This window comes from Rhinatrema bivittatum, chromosome 3 (genome assembly GCF_901001135.1).
Source record: "Rhinatrema bivittatum chromosome 3, aRhiBiv1.1, whole genome shotgun sequence".
NCBI classification, from domain to species: domain Eukaryota; kingdom Metazoa; phylum Chordata; class Amphibia; order Gymnophiona; family Rhinatrematidae; genus Rhinatrema; species Rhinatrema bivittatum.
Genome location: NC_042617.1, coordinates 161,946,973 through 161,964,197, shown reverse-complemented (window position 1 = coordinate 161,964,197; position 17,225 = coordinate 161,946,973). Strand labels below are relative to the sequence as shown.

General features: G+C 40.9%; 1 protein-coding gene across 5 annotated transcripts in view; it reads left to right on the top strand.

Annotated features, from left to right (window-relative positions):
• BIRC6 (baculoviral IAP repeat containing 6) overlaps positions 1-17,225 on the top strand; it is a 1,045,545-nt gene that overhangs the window by 622,206 nt on the left and 406,114 nt on the right. For all 5 annotated transcript variants that reach the window (XM_029593898.1, XM_029593899.1, XM_029593901.1 and 2 more), the window contains exon 57: positions 2,243-2,372. In XM_029593898.1, the coding sequence (XP_029449758.1) occupies positions 2,243-2,372 (130 nt within the window). The remainder of the gene's footprint in view (positions 1-2,242; positions 2,373-17,225) is intronic.

Genomic DNA, 17,225 nt, shown 5'->3' with positions numbered 1-17,225 from the left:
AGTTGTGTGCACAAAATTTATCTGCTCAGTGGAAAGAATTATTCAGATCTTGGCTTTTATCTGGTTAACTCCAAAAGTTAGACAAGTGGTTTGAATTATTCCTTGGGCCAACAAACTGTCCTGCCCTAGAGAGCTCACCTGTGGAGTGCCTTAGGGCTCAGTCCTCTTCCCACTACTGTTCAACATCTACATGCGTCATATCTGCGATCTCATCCAGTCCTTCAATATTAGGTGCAATCTATTTATGGATGACATCCAACTCTGCAACAAAATGGGATAAGACCAAAATTCATCCATTTCTAATCTTAATAACTGTCTTAAAGTAGTAGCCCAATAGCTTAGCAAACTCAAGCTAAACTCATCTAAATAGGAGCTCCTCTGGCTCAGCCACCAAGTTCACCCCCTACAATCACGTCCCTCATTAGCAGATATAATCTTACATTCTAAGGAGTCAGTATGAAGCCTGAGTGTACAAGTTACCCAAAGCCTCACAATGGAACTCCATAATATCAAAAGTGGAAATTATGCATTTTTAATGCATCTGCGTCACATCCGCCAACTATGCAATTTCCTTGATAAACAATCTTGCTACTGTAATACATGCGTTAATCATCAGCCAAATGGATTACTGCAATTTCCTAAACAGCAGCGTCTCACCATATAGTGCGAAGTGCCTCCAGTTCCTACAAAGCACTTCAATAAGAATTTTGATAGGTGCAAAAACATCATATCAAGCATATTCTATCTCAGTTTCACTGGCTGTCAGTAGAAATGATAACATTTTAAAGCTTTCGGATTTGTCTTCAAATGCTTGAATATACAGGCCTCTAACTACTTCTCACAACTTTTCTCCTTACACACTCTCAAGGGAATTCTGGTCTGCTGAAATGGCTCTTTTCCACTGACAGCTGCCAGGTTGTCCTGCACGAGGCTCAACACTTTCAGTTGTTATGCACCAATAATTTGGAACTAAGCACTACTAACCCTACTTTTGGAGCCATATTACCTTAATTTCAGGGAAATACACAGAATACACAAAACAAAAAATATAACGCAAATGTTGTTTCAACAAACTTTATTAGCAATTCACAATCATCATAAAATGACATAAAAGGTTTAACCAACTTAAATTGTCTGGATATCTTCATATCATTCTTACTACCAACCACACATCACCAAACATTCTAAACAATCACTCCTACAATAATACCTAAAAATTAATATATGCCATATCCCTGTCCCAACATGTTTTGCTTTACATAAGCTTCTTCAGGGATATTTAGATAGTAATTCTCATAAGATACCTAAAAAACAATTTGCCCACGAAGATACATGAATGTCTTTTGCTTGATAGAATCACAAAGTACTTCAAAAGTAGATGGAAACAATTTTCTTCAATAGCGACAGAAGGGATTTCATAAAGATAGCCAATCACCACATCATTTTGTGAATCCCAATAGACCCAATAGCTATTCACATCTGTATGTATAAAGCATTCAGCAATAAACCAAAATCTTCATATAAGGCTACATATCAGGGAATAACAGCCTTCCATATAAAGGAAACAAGCCACCAAATAGCATGTTGAGATCAACTTTGGGAGAAGGCGTAATATCAAATGTCAATAAATAAATAAAGCCTTTGAATATCAATCTCGCTAATGTGTTTGACTGCCTGGCTGTATGTTTTTTTAAAATTCATTTTTAAATATAGATATTCCTGGATTTTAATCAGTATTTATGTAATACTGTAACATGCATTAAAGGCTGGTGATATAAATAGATGTATCGATGTTTATGCACAAACTTACAATATTTACAGCCACATTATTAAATTGGACCAGAGTATAATGCACGTGATTTTTTAAATCTTTTTTTTTTTTTTTTTTTTACAAAGCAATGAGGACAACCATTTCCCTGTTGAACAATACAAAAAATTGTAAAGCTAATTAGTCATTTATTTACACACTTGAATTCTGTAAGTGTTTTTCCCATTTCGTCTTTACTAAACATAATTTCCACCATAAATAAATTATACCAATATATAATTTTACTTGGGATAATATTATATGTTGTACAGATAGGATTACTTTACATAGATTTACTTTTTCTCCAGATTGTAATTTAGATCATGTTGTTCTGAGGATATTGTCCATACTCCATGGAGAGGTTGAACAGATTAACAAACAAATGAGGAATTGTTTCTGAATCCTTGAACAATAACTTTATTCTTTGTTTAATAGTTGTACAAAGGCAGAATTAATGCAACTAGCCATGTGATCCAGCACCCAATGTATGGAGCAGGACATAAGTTCCGAACCCTTCACTTGCCTATTTCGACAACGTTGGCGGAGGTTCTGGATCGTGTTTCAGGCAAGTTCATAATTTTTTTTTTTTTTTTGTAATTTATTCACATTTTCACTTCAAATCTGTAGGTACACACTGATACCACCCAGGGTAGCTAACCATCGCGTAAGTGTGGATGGATTGATATACTTCTAATGTGGTTTATATCTTTCAACATTTTTTCATCCAAATGGATTGGTTATAGCCACAAAATTTAAAATGTCATGAGTTGCTATGTGATTATATCCCTATTGTTTGATGGCAGTGTTGCAGTAGACTCTAATTCAGGTCTTTTTTATGACAGTGATTCTTTTTGAACTGGATGAAGTAGGCCCCCTCTGGGCCTCATGAGATAGATTATTTGGAGGAGGGTGTACGCTAGATGTTTAGTTTGATGTAACTTTAATTGCAGTATATTCTGTAATTTTAAAACTTATTCAAAACTTATTTTACATGTTTTGGTTTCTCTTTTGTTGAGGGGGTGAGCAGTAGGGATGTCCATTCAATTTGGGGGCATGTACATATCTCACGAAAGGATGATAGGCACAAAAAAATTGATGGTATGCATATTTGTGGGTGGCCGCCTACATAGATGCATACCAATTGTTTTGTGTGCCTACTATTCATTCATGAAATGTGCACGTATTGCCGAAACAAATAGAGCAACAGATGCACTTTTGTAGTGGGGAGAGGGTTGCTTGAAAGTATTATAGATGAGAATAACGGGGATGCAGCCTTAGAAGCTGGAGAGAGAATGCAGTAGGGGGATACTGTTGATTATTTTTTATTTGCAGTAGGGTTGATAATTGTACTTATCTTAGGTGGATTTAATTTCCGTGCAGTTATGATAGTTAAGTAGCTGTAGTGGGAACTTATTTAGCTGTGTTTTTCACATTGTAGACATTCAGTGATTGAAGGTAAACTGTGCTGTCTGTGAAAACAGCAGATAGTTATGTTGAACCCAGAAATGTGACACATTCAGCCAAAAGGTCTCATTTTTCCAAGGTGACTTACATCCATATGTAGAAACTTAAAGCTGCAATAATATATTCCCTAAAATATCAACATGGTGGTCATGATTCTGTTACATAGATTATGATGGCGAATAAGGACCATAAGGCACACCCATCTGCTCAGTTGTTTACTTGCTGCATCACCATAGACCCTAGTCGATGGCTTTCCTTTTACTAATCGATTGGGGCCTATAGCTGCTTCTTTGAGCTTTACAAAAGTATTAAAGAAACACAAGAATTATTTTTTTACTTTTTTACACCCACCTTGAAATCAGCTTCCTTCTCTGAGCTGCTCTTCAGTTGTTCATGCTTTCTGTGTATTGATGTGATGCTTGCATGGGGTACTGTTCCGGAGACAGTTTTCAAGGGTGACTATTCAGATGAACTGAACCAAATCACAGTGAACCTGGAGGATGTCGTAGGCCAGATTGACAAACTGAAGAGTAGCATATCACCTAGACTAGATGGTATACACCCCAGGGTTCTGAAAGAACTCAAAAATGAAATTTCAGACCTATTACAAGTAATTTGTAATTTATCATAAATATAATTCATCGTACCTCTGAAGACTGGAAGGTGGCCAGTGTAACTCCGATATTTAAAAAGGGCTCCAGAGGTGAACCGGGACTCTATAGACCAGTGAGCCTGACTTAAGTGCTGGGAAAAATTGTGGAAACTATTATAAAGAATAAAATCACAGAACATATCGATAGATATAGTTTAATGGGACACAGCCAGCATGGTTTTACCCAAGGAAAGTCTTGCCTCACAAATCTTCTACATTTTTTTGAAGGAGTGAATAAACATGTGGACAAAGGTGACCTGGTAGATACAGTGTATTTGGGTTTTCGGAAGGCATTTGACAAAGTCCCTCATGAGAGGCTTGTAAGAAAACTAAAAAGTCATGGGATAAGAAGGGATGTCCTTTTGTGGATTGCAAACTAGTTAAAAGATAGGAAATAGAGAGTAGATTTAAATGGTCTGTTTTTTCACAGTGGAAAATGGAAAACAGTGGAGTGCCTCAGGGATCTGTACTTGGACCGGTGATTTTTAATATATTTATAAATGATCTGGAAAAAGGATCCAACAAATGAGGTGATCAAGTTTGCAGATGACCCAAAATTATTCAGAGTAGTTAAATCACAAGCAGATTGTGATAAATTGGAGGAGGACCTTGCGAGACTGGAAGATTGGGTGTCCATATGGGGCAGATGAAATATAATGTGGAGAAATGCAAGGTGATGCACATAGGAAAAAATATCTCACGTAGTAGTTACATGATGATAGGTTCCATATTATGAGTTACCACCCAGGAAAAAGATCTGGGCATCATAGTTGATATTACATTGAAATTGGCTTAGTGTGCTGTGTCAGTCAAAAAAGCAAACAATGTTAGGAATTAGGAAGGGAATGCAAATAAAATGTTATAATGCCTCTGTATCGCTCCATGGTGAGACCACACCTTGAATACTGTGTTCAGTTCTGCTTGCCACATCTCAAAAAAGATATAGTTGCACTGGAGAAAGTACAGAGAAAGGCGACCAAAATGATAAAGGGCATGGAACGGCTCACCTATGAGGGGTAGGCTAAAGAGGTTAGGGCTATTCTGCTTGGGGAAGAGATCCTTGGGGGGGGGGGGGGGGTGTATAATAGAAGTCTACAAAATCACAAAAGGTCTTGAACAGGTAAATGTGAATCAGTTATTTACTCTTTCAGATAATACAAGGACTAGGGGGCACTCCATGAAGTTAGCCAGTAGCACATGTAAAACAAATCTGAAAAAAATTCTTTTTCACTCAATGCACAATTAAGCTCTGGAGTTCATTTCCAGAAAATGTGGTTACAGCAGTTAGTATAGCTGGGTTTAAAAAAGGTCCATATGGAAGAAAAGTCAATAAACTGCTGCTAATTAATAGGGAATAGCCACTGCTTGTTGTTGGCATTAGTAGCATGGGATCAGTTTAATGTTTGGGTACTTTCCAGGTTCTTGTGACTTGGGTTGGCCACTATTGGAAACAGGATACTGGGTTTGATGAACGCTTGGCCTTACCCCTGATCATTAGTATGGCAAGAAACCCATTTGCTTATCTTGTTAATAGGGCTAGATAAAGGAGCTTTCAAGAACTTTGTGTCTTTTGGGGAATTAATTATAAACCAGAGTAGTAATGATTCTGTCAATTTTTGTTTTAACTACCCACTGAACTATTTAAAAATGTATTTGTGCTTCTTTGCTGTACTCTACATTTCTGTAAAAAAATTTAAAAAAAATAGTTTTTCTTAGGTCAAAACTGGTCTCCTAAATCAGTTGTCTATTGCACTTTTGTAGAGTTAATTCAACTCTTAAAATTTTACTAAGATATCAGTGATCTGTATGAAAATGAACCAGTTGTTAGGTATGAAAAGGTTTATAACTACTGTTTGTCTCATTTAGATTAGAATTCTCAGCAGGCATGACCATAGATTAAAATGGAGCAGTCCCTGCAATATTTTTTATTTAAAATATTTATAATTCTTCTTTTCTCTCATTCAAGGCAGAGTACATAGGAACATGAAAAATAAAATCATCACATGATAAAACAAAACAAATCAAATATGACATAAACATGAGAAGATGACAATAAAATAATGATGATCCTAAGATCATCATTATAGTTTTTTTTTTGAAAGGTTTTCATACAGACTTGTAGGCATAGATTTTCTGGTAATGCATTCCAGAGAAAGGGACCAGCTACTGAGGAAGCCCTCTCATGAATTTCAGTAAGTGAGCCAGCCATGGAGAAAGCCTAAGGGAAGTTCTACAGTGTGCCACTCACAGTGTGCAGGAGGGGTTATAAACACACAGATTCAAGGGGGAACACTATTATTCAGTAGTTTCTGAATTAGAGTATCTTGATTATAAATATCCACTGGACAGGAAACCATATGATTAGATACCTCCCTCTGCACCCAAGACATAATAAAATGTAGCACCCTACCCTCCCCTACCTTACTGATTTAAATGCATTCTCCCAGGACAAGCAGGATGGTAGTTCTCACATGTGGGTGACATCATCAGGATGGAGCCCAATCATGGAATACTTCTGTCAAAGTTTCTAGAACGTTGACTGGCACACTGAGCATGCCCAGCATGCCATCAGCCAGCAGGGTTCCCCCTTCATTCTCTTTATTTTCCGCACAGCAGTAGCCTCGTGGATTTCTGGAGCTCTGTGAGAATTCCTCACAAATTTCTTCACGGAAAGTTATTTCAAAACTTAAAAATTTCTCACCCATCCTGGGGTCCCCCATCGACCACCGACCTCTGACACCGGTAAGTTTACCTCGTCCCTTGCGGTCAGTTCCCAGCGGTGCTTTCATCGGTGTCTGGCCACCGACCACGCGCCGTCCTTATTTTTTCTCAAAAACTTGGCGACCGGGTTCTGAAAGTACCCAAAGACCATGTCCATTATGGACCCTCACGACGAATGTGACTTGTGCTTGGGGCCCGCTCACGACGTCCAACGATGGACTTGCTGTGCCCAAATGATGCCAAAAGGTCGCAGGGCCCGCTTGGAGAAGATTGAGCACCTTTTTAAGCGCAAGTATCCATCTACCCCAGCCAAGGCTATACAGAGGCGGAAGTCTTCCTCTTCAACGACCCCGTCGCCATCGAATTCTCAGCATCATCGAGACACCAGTGACCGTCCTTCACCAGCTTCTTCATGTTCAAAGGCATCGACGTCTTCCTACTTGGTGCTGGAGAAGGACTGGACCAAGCATCGAGAGAAACAGTCACCGCCATCGACGTGAGCCTTCTTTCGATGCCGCCACCGGAAAACCATTGGCATTGACAGAGCCACCAGCCAAGAAGTCCCGGGGAGAAGGGGCCTCAACTGCCTCTGGACCTGGGACACCGAGGTGTTCCCCACCGGCACTGGTGCTGGGAGCAGAGACTCTACTTATACATGTGGACCCTCCGGCAACACCTACCGAGCCTCCAACCCCAGTGGCTGTGCTGCCAACGCCAGCCTTCCGGGAGGAATTGGACCGGAGAGTCCAAGAGGCAGTACTCCAGGCACTTCGAGGATTCCAATCTCCACTGGCACTGGCTCCCATGCCAATACCCGAACCGATTCCCATGCTGGCTCCGCTTCTCGACCGCCTGGATGCATTAATCGGTGCATTGCCATCTGTGCCGGCTCCTTCCATGCCATCGGCACCTCCAAGACCACCGACACAGATACTTATTCCATTGTCCTTGGATGAGGAGCAAACTTTACAGATGCCAAAGCCTGTTCCAGGACCATCGGGTCTATTGCCACCCTGACGTCCGTCGAAAGCACAGATTCCATGTATGCCATCACTGTCCTCTGTGTCCGCATTGGTACCTCCATTTCTCCCATTGGTGCCACCACCAGATCCGGCTGAATTTGGACCCGTACCTCCATCTGAAGAGCCACATGGTGCTGGATATGCACCATATGATCCCTGGGGTGATGATTCTTCTGACACGCAGGACTCTGATGAACTCCTATCAGAGCCTTCACCCCCAGAAGAATGCCGCTGCTCCCCTCCTGAAGACCTCAAATTTGCAAACGTCATTAAGGAGATGTCTGAAACCATTCCCTTTAAACTACAAACAAAGGTGGATGCCAGGCATAAGATGCTTGAGGTACTGCAATTTGTAGATGCCCCTAAAGAAGTAATGGCAGTTCCAGTACATGAAGTGCTCCTGGATTTATTACAATGCACCTAGAACACCTGGCACAGTTCCACTAGTGAACAAAAAAACTGATGCCACCTATCTGGTCCAGTCAGCTCCGGGGTTTCAAAAAAGCCAACTACCTCATCAATCTGTGGTCGTTGAGTCTGCCCAAAAGAAAGCCAAGAGATCCCGGCCTCATTTTTCTGCCCCTCCAGGTAAAGAACAAAAATCCTTGGACGCCTTCAGACAAAGAGTCTTCCACAGTTCTATGCTGATGGCATGTTTAGCAGCTTATCAGCTATTCATGACTCAGTACTCAAGAAATCTTTGGAAGAAAGTCCAAGAATTTTCTGAAACACTACCAGATGAGTATCAGGAAGGACTTACCACAATCCTTCAAAAAGTACTCGATGCTTTAAAGCATGAAGTGAGGGCAGCATATGACATCTTTGAAACTGCCTCAAGAGTATTGGCAGCAGGCATATGTGCTAGACGCTGGGCTTGGCTCAAGTCCTCTGACCTACGCCAGGAACTCCAAGAAAGGTTGGCAGATCTTCCATGTACAGGGGACAATTTATTCAGCGACAAAATTCAAGAAACAATAGCGCAGTTAAAGATCATCATGACACCTTGCGCTAGCTGTCTACTCTCCCCTCGGACTTCCCATCTACCAAGAGGTCTTTTCGGTGGGATCCTAGGAGGATATCCTATAAGCCTCGTAGGTATTACCCATCTCCATCCCACACTGGACAGCCTAGAAATTCCCAAAGAGGTCAGCCTCGACAACCCAGGGCCCCAAAACCCCAGCCAGCCTCGCTGACTGGTCCAGCATTGGGGTTTTGACTCATTACTAGAGGGCAGAAATCAACCCCCACCTTCCACACCAATACCAGTAGGAGGCCGTTTGTGCCACTTTGCCAACATATGGCACACAATTACAACAAACCAATGGGTCCTTTCTGTGGTCACCCACATCAGAACATCAGAACTTCCTCACGCTACCACCGAACCTGCCACCTTATCCAGCATGGGGTCTAACAAAACACTCTTTACTTCTTGAGACAGCGCTCTCGACACTCCTGCAGTCCAATGCCGTAGAACCGGTACCTCGGCTGCAGTGGGGTCAAGGGTTCTACTCTTGGTATCTCCTAATTCCAAAGAAGTCAGGTGGCATTCATCCTATTCTGGACTTACAAACACTTCTAAAAGAAAAGTTCAGAATGGTAACCTTGGGCACCATGCTCCCTCTACTGCAACGGGAAGCTTGGCTCTGCTCTCTAGATCTTCAGGAGCCTTTGCCCACATTGCCATATACGCTGCTCACCAAAAATACCTCAGGAGGAGGTTTATTAGCCATTGTAAAATCATCTCTCTCTCCATGTAAAAAAAACATTCTAAAAAATGATACCCCAATTGAATTGCTATTATTTTCTACCATTTGTCTAAACATCTGTCTTATATACAGTCCTCCAGGTGCTCTGAACCATCACATATCCTCATTTTTGGAAACTATTATTACTTTACCCTGTGATTTAGACAATACATTACTTGCTGGTGATTTCAATCTACACTTTAGTAATATACAAGCAAATTCTACTACAGACAACTTAATAAAAGCTTTATCAGGTCTAAATCTTACAACTCTATTAAAAGACCCTACCCACAAATTAGGAAACACATTAGATCAAATTTGTGTTAATCAAAATCGACACAATTTCTTAACAGAAATTACCCCAGTTCCCTGGTCAGATCACTTTTTAATAAAAACTAAATGTACAATTACAAAATCTAAGAATAAACATTTGTAAAGAACGCAATACACACACAACCTTACGATGAAAAAAATTCTCTACAGAAACCTTTGTTAATACTTTACTACCAAAGATTAATCAAAATCCCTACACTGAAGTTTCAGATATGATAGATTACTAGAATCAATGTATAACCAACTGTCTAGATGATATCACTCCTTTAAAACCATATAAAAACGTCACAAAGAGAAAAACGGCATCATGGTATACAGATCACTTAAAAACAATCAAACGTAAACTCCGAAATCTAGAACGATGATGGAGACGGAATCCACGCCCAGACAGACAACAAGAATTCCATGCTACCCTACAGAAATACAAAAAAGAAATAATAAAAGCTAAAAAGTCATTCTACACAACGAAAATAAACGCTTTTGGAAACCCAAAAGTCTTGTTCTCAATAGTAAAAGATCTTACAACAATTCCAGATTCCACCTCAATCACAATCTCAAACAATTTATACAATAACATCATAGAATATTTTGAAAAGAAAACACTGAATATATCTGCCAAATTTGAATCTCTGCCTATTCCTACTCCATCAATGCCACATCCGGTTTACTCATTATCAGAATTTGCAATCATCAGTAGTGACTCTATCACGAACATACTAGCTAAATCAAAACCATCAAATAGCCCATTTAACTCATGCTCAGGCCACCTACTCAAAGAAATCAGAGAACATATTGCCCTATCAATTACCAAAATAGTCAATGCTTCTTTAATTCAAGGTCATTTTCCAGAGTCCCTTAAAAAAACTTCAATTTTGCCAATTCCGAAAGAAAAACCATGACCCCACTGACTTGACAAACTACCGACCTATTGCTTCTCTTCCATCTATTGCAAAAATAACTGAATCCGTGTTTTACGTCAAATCTCTGACTACATTGAAGACAATAACTTATTACACAATAATCAACATGGTTTCAGAAAATCTCACAGTACAGAAACATTACTTCTATCATCTTTCGACTTCATTATTAGAGGTTTTGACTCTAATACCAATTACATTTTAGTTCTAATCGATATCTCCGCTGCGTTTGATACTTTAAATCACAATATATTATTATCCAATTTATCCCAGATAGGTATCACCGGTTCAGTTTTGAAATAGTTTTCCGCTTTTATCTCAAATCGATCACAGCGTATTACCATTGGACACTCAAAATCAAACTGGTTCTCCACTAAATCAGGGGTACCTCAGGGATCATCACTGTCTGCTCTTTTATTCAACATATATCTAATCCCTCTTTGTCGCCTACTAGAAGGCCTCAATCTGAACTTCAGTATTTACGCTGATGATATCCAATTTACAATTCCTTTCAATATTTCCTGGTCTAACACTTTTTCGCTACTTCATCTTTATTTAACAACTATAAAAACCTGGCTATCTCTTGATAGACTAAAACTCAATGCTGCAAAAACCGAACTAATATATCTATCTACTGCACCTGACTCAGAGCTTCAGCCTCCACAATCCTTTAGGTTTGAAAACCAGGTCATTCCCAAAAACAACCACGCAAAAAATTTAGGTATGATTTTAGATTCAAAATTATCCATGGCAAATAACAAAGCGGATACAGTCAAAAAATCTTTTTTTAAACTACTTATGCTCAAAAAAACTCAAACCTTTACTAATGACAACTGACTTTCGATTCATAACACAAGCTCTTAACTAAACTAGACTACTGTAACTCTCTATACTTAGGTCTACCCCTGACAATCATACATCCACTCCAGCTTGTTCAGAACGCGACTGCTAGAACCATTTTCAATTTACCAAGATCAGAACATATAACACCAATTTTACAACAACTACACTGGCTTCCGATTACTCAACGCATTACTTACAAGGTTTTAACTATGATCCATAATCTGATTTACAATACAAATACTGTCTGGCTTTGTTCACTACTACGCATCTATAAACCTTCACAACAACTCCGTTCGATGGATAAATGCATTTTAGAAATTCTTTCAATCAAACTAGCAACCCTCGCTTTAACCCGAAAGCGTGCGTTCTCAGTGGCCGTCCCAATCCAGTAGAATGCCTTACCTGATTATATTAGACAGCTAATCATAAGGAATTTAAGAAAAAACTGAAAACATATCTTTTCTCTAAAGCATTTAACACTCAACTCAATCTGCTGATTTACTTACCGGAACAGATGTATCTATTGTGTTTAATGTGATTGTATGTTCTATTTTTATGAGTATTATGCTATAAACTGCCTAGACGGGCAGATACCTGCCTTATTCATTCGGTATATAAAAATTTTTTAAATAAAATAAAGGTTTGTAGTAGGCCACAATCATTTCCAATACAAAGTGCTGCTATTCAGCCTAACATCAGCACCCCGTGTATTCACAAAATGTCTGGCAGTAGTCGCAGCTCACCTCCGACAAAACATCCACGTCTATCTGTATCTAGACGATTGGCTCCTCAGAGGTCCATCCCGACAGGAAGTGCTTCAGTCCCTCCATTTCACCATCAGCCTACTACAATCCTTGGGGTTTCTAATAAACTATCCCAAGTCACATCTGTCTCCATCACGCACCCTCTCGTTCATAGGAGCAGATCTAGGCACAGTCCAAGCCAAAGCATTTCTCCCAAAGAACCGATCATGCACATTGTCGATCTTAGCAAAAACAGTGCAGATTCGCCAAACAACTACAGCTAGTCATCTATTTATTTATTTATTTTGAACTTTTATATACAGACGTTCATGTCAAAAATTACATATCACATTGGTTTACAGTGAAACGGGTATTGCATAAAAGCATTACATCGAACAAGGGGTTACATCGAACTGGGATCCAGGAAGATAAATAACTGGGGTTTAAATACAAGCTGCTAATAAGTGATGCAAATAATTAATATATTGGATATAAAGAACAAATAAATAATTAAAAGAATAGAGAGCATATATTAAAGTGGAGGCGAAATCGAAATGAGATGAAATCAACTTTTGAGAAAAAGTTCAGAGTCATTTCCGAAATGTGAAAGGGAAACGGAACTGGTGTGGTTCTAGTGAGAGATTAAAAAAAAAAGGGGGGGGGAAATGTTATGGTAGGTTAGCGTACCAGAAAGGGTAGGAGAGGGAGAGAGGGAGAGGGAATTAACAAAAGGAATACATTGGGGGGCTACGGGGCTGAGGGTTTTGGGATGGTGTAGGGTCAAGTGAGAGGAAGGGAAGAATAGGATGAGAGAGGGAAGGAATAGTGTAGAGAAATTAAACCTACTAACCTTGTTAGGTCACACGGCGTCCACAGTGCATGTAACCCTAATGGCTCGACCAGCCATGAGAGTAACACAATGGACTTTAAAGTCCCAGTGGTCCCAATCAAATAAACACATGTCCCACATTGTCCACGTCACCAACCAGCTTTGTCTCGCACTAGCTTGGTGGATACAGGAGTCCAATCTTCAAATAGGACTACCCTTCCAACCACCGCAACCTCAAATTACTCTAACAGATGCATCCAACCTGGGTTGGGGAGCCTTGTCAACAACCTCCAAACCCAGGGAATTGGACTACCCAAGAAGCAATGTACCAGATACACTTTCTGGAGCTCCAGGCAGTTCGATATGCCCTCTTCTCTTTTCAGGATTGCCTCTCCAACAAGGTGATCCTATTCCAAACAGACACCCAGGTAGCAATGTGGTACCTTAACGAGAAGGGGGCACAGGCTCTTACCTGCTGTGCCAGGAGGCAGTTCAGATCTGGGCCTGGGCGCTCTTCCATTCCATGCTACTGAGAGCGACCTACCTGGAAGGCGTCAACAATGTGATAGCGGACAAACTTAGCCAGACTTTTCATCCCCACAAATGGTCCCTAGATCCCACTGTAGCAAACCAAATTTTTCACCAATGGGGGCTGCCCACACATAGACCTCTTTGCGTCAATTCACAACCACAAAGTGGACAATTTCTGCGCTCTACACTGCAGCCACAACACACTGCCACGAGATGCCTTCGCCAACTCCTGGTCAACTGGTCTCCTATATGCCTACCCTCCACTTCCACTCATCAGCAAGACTCTCGTGAAGTTACGGCAGGACGGGGGCACAATGATCCTCATAGCCCCTCACTGGCCGCGTCAAGCTTGGTTTCCCATCCTACATGACCTCTCAATCCAGCAACCAATTCGCCTGGGCACAAATCCAACTCTAATAACACAGAACAACGGGCTGTTGCGTCACCCGAACCTTCACTCCCTGACAGCTTGGATGTTGAAAGGTTGATACTACAATCCCTTAACCTTTCTGACAACGTATCCCAGGTCATCGTAGCTTCACAAAAGCCTTCTACTAGGAGATCTTATCATTTCAAATGGAAAAGATTCTCCTCATGGTGCACCACAAAATAAATAGATCCCTTTTCCTGCCCCATAGCAAGGTTCCTGGAATATCTTTGGCACCTCTCGGAGTCTGGCCTACAAACTTCCTCCATCCGAGTACATATCAGCGCCATAGCTGCTTATCACAAAGGCATAGGAGATGCCCCGATCTCGGTACAACCCCTTGTAGGGCGCTTTCTGAGAGGGTTGCTACAACTGAAGCCTCCACTGCGTCCTCCGATTCCAGCATGGGACCTTAATGTTGTGCTAGCATGGCTCATGCGACCTGTGTCGAGCCCTTGCAGTCATGCGAGCTTCGACATCTCACTTGGAAAGTGATCTTTCTAGTTGCTATAACATCAGCTCACAGAATCGGTGAACTACATGTGCTGGTAACATACCCACCATATACCAAATTTCTTCACGATCGTGTGGTACTCCGCTCTCACCCTAAATTTCTTCCCAAGGTAGTTTCTGATTTTCACTTAAATCAGTCCATAATACTTCCTACCTTTTTTCCAAGGCCTCACTCACAACCAGGTGAGCGGTCTCTGCATTCCTTGGACTGTAAATGTGCGCTAGCCTTTTATTTGGACCGCACTGCAGCCCATAGGAAGTCCACCCTTTGATAAAACCAGATTGGGAGTTCCGGTGGGCAAGCAGGCTGTGTCCACCTGGCTGGCAGACTGCATTTCTTTCTGCTACCAGCAAGCAGGCTTTCCGCTACAGGAACGCGTAAAAGCGCATTCAGTAAGCGCCATGGCAACGTCAATAGCACACCTCCATTCTATACCTCTTGCTGACATCTGCAGAGTTGCCACATGGAGCTCTCTCCACACCTTTGCAGCTCATTATTGTCTCGACAAGGCTGGCAGGCAAGATTACATCTTTGGCCAGTCTGTCCTGCGCAGTTTGTTTCCAGTTTAATAACCCAACTTCCTTCCTGCGACCCACTGTGAAACTCTAGCTGCCCTCCTATCCAAAACCACCCCTGTTGTTGTGCCAGCTGCACGTCTGGTGCTTTTGGTTAAATTACTCGGGCATCCTGTAGCTCGCTATTCACCCACATGTGAGGACTACCATCCTACTTGTCCTGGGAGAAAGCAGAGTTGCTTACCTGTAACAGGTGTTCTCCCAGGACAGCAGGATGTTAGTCCTCATGAAACCCCCCCGCCACCCATGCTTACGTTTTATTTTATTTTTTGCTCGTACTTTTGCTACAAACGAGACTGAAGTGGGACCCTTGCTGGATGCAGATTTGGTGGCATGCTGGGCATGCTCAGTGTGCCAGTCAAAATTCTAGAAACTTTGACAGAAGTATTCCGTGATTGGGCTCCATCCTGATGATGTCACCCATATGTGAGGAGTAACATCCTGCTGTCCTGGGAGAACACCTGTTTCAGGTAAGCAACTCTGCTTTGTTTCACCACTATCAGTTATTCTATAGTGCCATATAAAGCCTCCATGCTACCCCCAACATTCACCAGGGTCAACCCTTGGCCACCTGAAGTTCATGATAAACACGGCACAGGCTCACCTGCACTTGCGCATTTATCTCTATCCTGGTAACCTGCCAGCTGGATTCCACTTTCCTTTGGGCAAGAACCCTGCCCACAAGCTATTCCCTGATGGTTTCTGGAGACAAAACTACCCAAGGTTACACAGACCACACAACCAAACATACGGGGATTATATAGCTATTTATGTTAGCTAGGTCAATGACCATTCACAAACGCGGAGCTAGTAAACTAAAAAGTTGATTATTAACAAGGATCTGTAGTTAACAGAAAAAATGTTAAAAGAACTGCAATACAACAGGCAGGAATAAAGAAAAAGGATTTTCATAGTAACACTAACTAATCCACTTGTCTACGGAGTTTAACACTCTATCTTTCTCAAGTAGGTCCGAAGCTCCTATGTACCATTTTCCTGTCAGTACAGATGTATCTCCTAGATGAAATGGTGGCTCTGTCAGTTCCTGACTGTCTGTATAGTAACTCACTGCGACAGAGCATTGCTTGTCAAGTGATGTCAGCATCTTGTTCTGCCTCAGGGATTGACCCTGTCAGCTCCAGCTACTAATGGCTGTACAACATTGCATTGTTATGCTGCTTTCTACTCTCTAACTTAAAAATCATGTGTAAAAATGAGTTTTTAAAGAGAGAAGTTTCAAAAGGCAGAAAAATGACATTAAAAGCTGAAAGCCCTATTTTACCACGTATTTTGAAGTATTAATGTGCACATATAAATATTTATAATTGTTTAATTTTTTAAAATTCAAATTGTTTAGAGTTTCCGTGAACTTCTCTCAGTTTTTCATACCATTTCCTTCTCAGGGATGGTATAAAAATATGGAAAAGCGATCTCCAATACATTATGCTGCTGTTTTCATATTTTATTTGTTTTCTTTCTATTGCCACTCTATAGAAATGTCCAAAATTAAACCCCATTTCCTCTCCCTAGGTAGCAGGGCACAGTTTTCAAACATGAAAGTTTTCCCTCCTTGGGAGCTAGAACATGTTCCATCTGACATGCTGAAACTCATCTCTTCTCTCAGCTCTCAGACATGAGACCTAAACTAAAATCTCTTGCACCACAGTATATATCACCATTTCCAAACAAATTATGGAACTAGTGAAACACATACCCTTGCACACTTCTTGTTTTAGGAGTGATTTATCTGAGATTAACTGAGTTTAATAGACTCTGTATTTTCCTATCAGCTATTTCCAGGAGAGTCTAGTACAAGGTTAACCAGCTCCAGTCCTCAAGTGCCATAAACAGGTCTGGTTTTCAGGATATCACAATGAATATCTGAGCTATGCTTGCATACAATAGAGACAGTACATTCTCATGCATATTTATTGTGAATATCCTGAAAACCAGACCTGCTTAAGATGCTCTGAGGACCAGAATTGTCTACCCCTGGTTTGGTATAAGATAGAAGCTGGGTTTAGAAATACAGGTCCATGTGAATTATTCCGTGATAACTAGGCATGTCCATGTAGAAACATGCAATTACACAATTTCATATA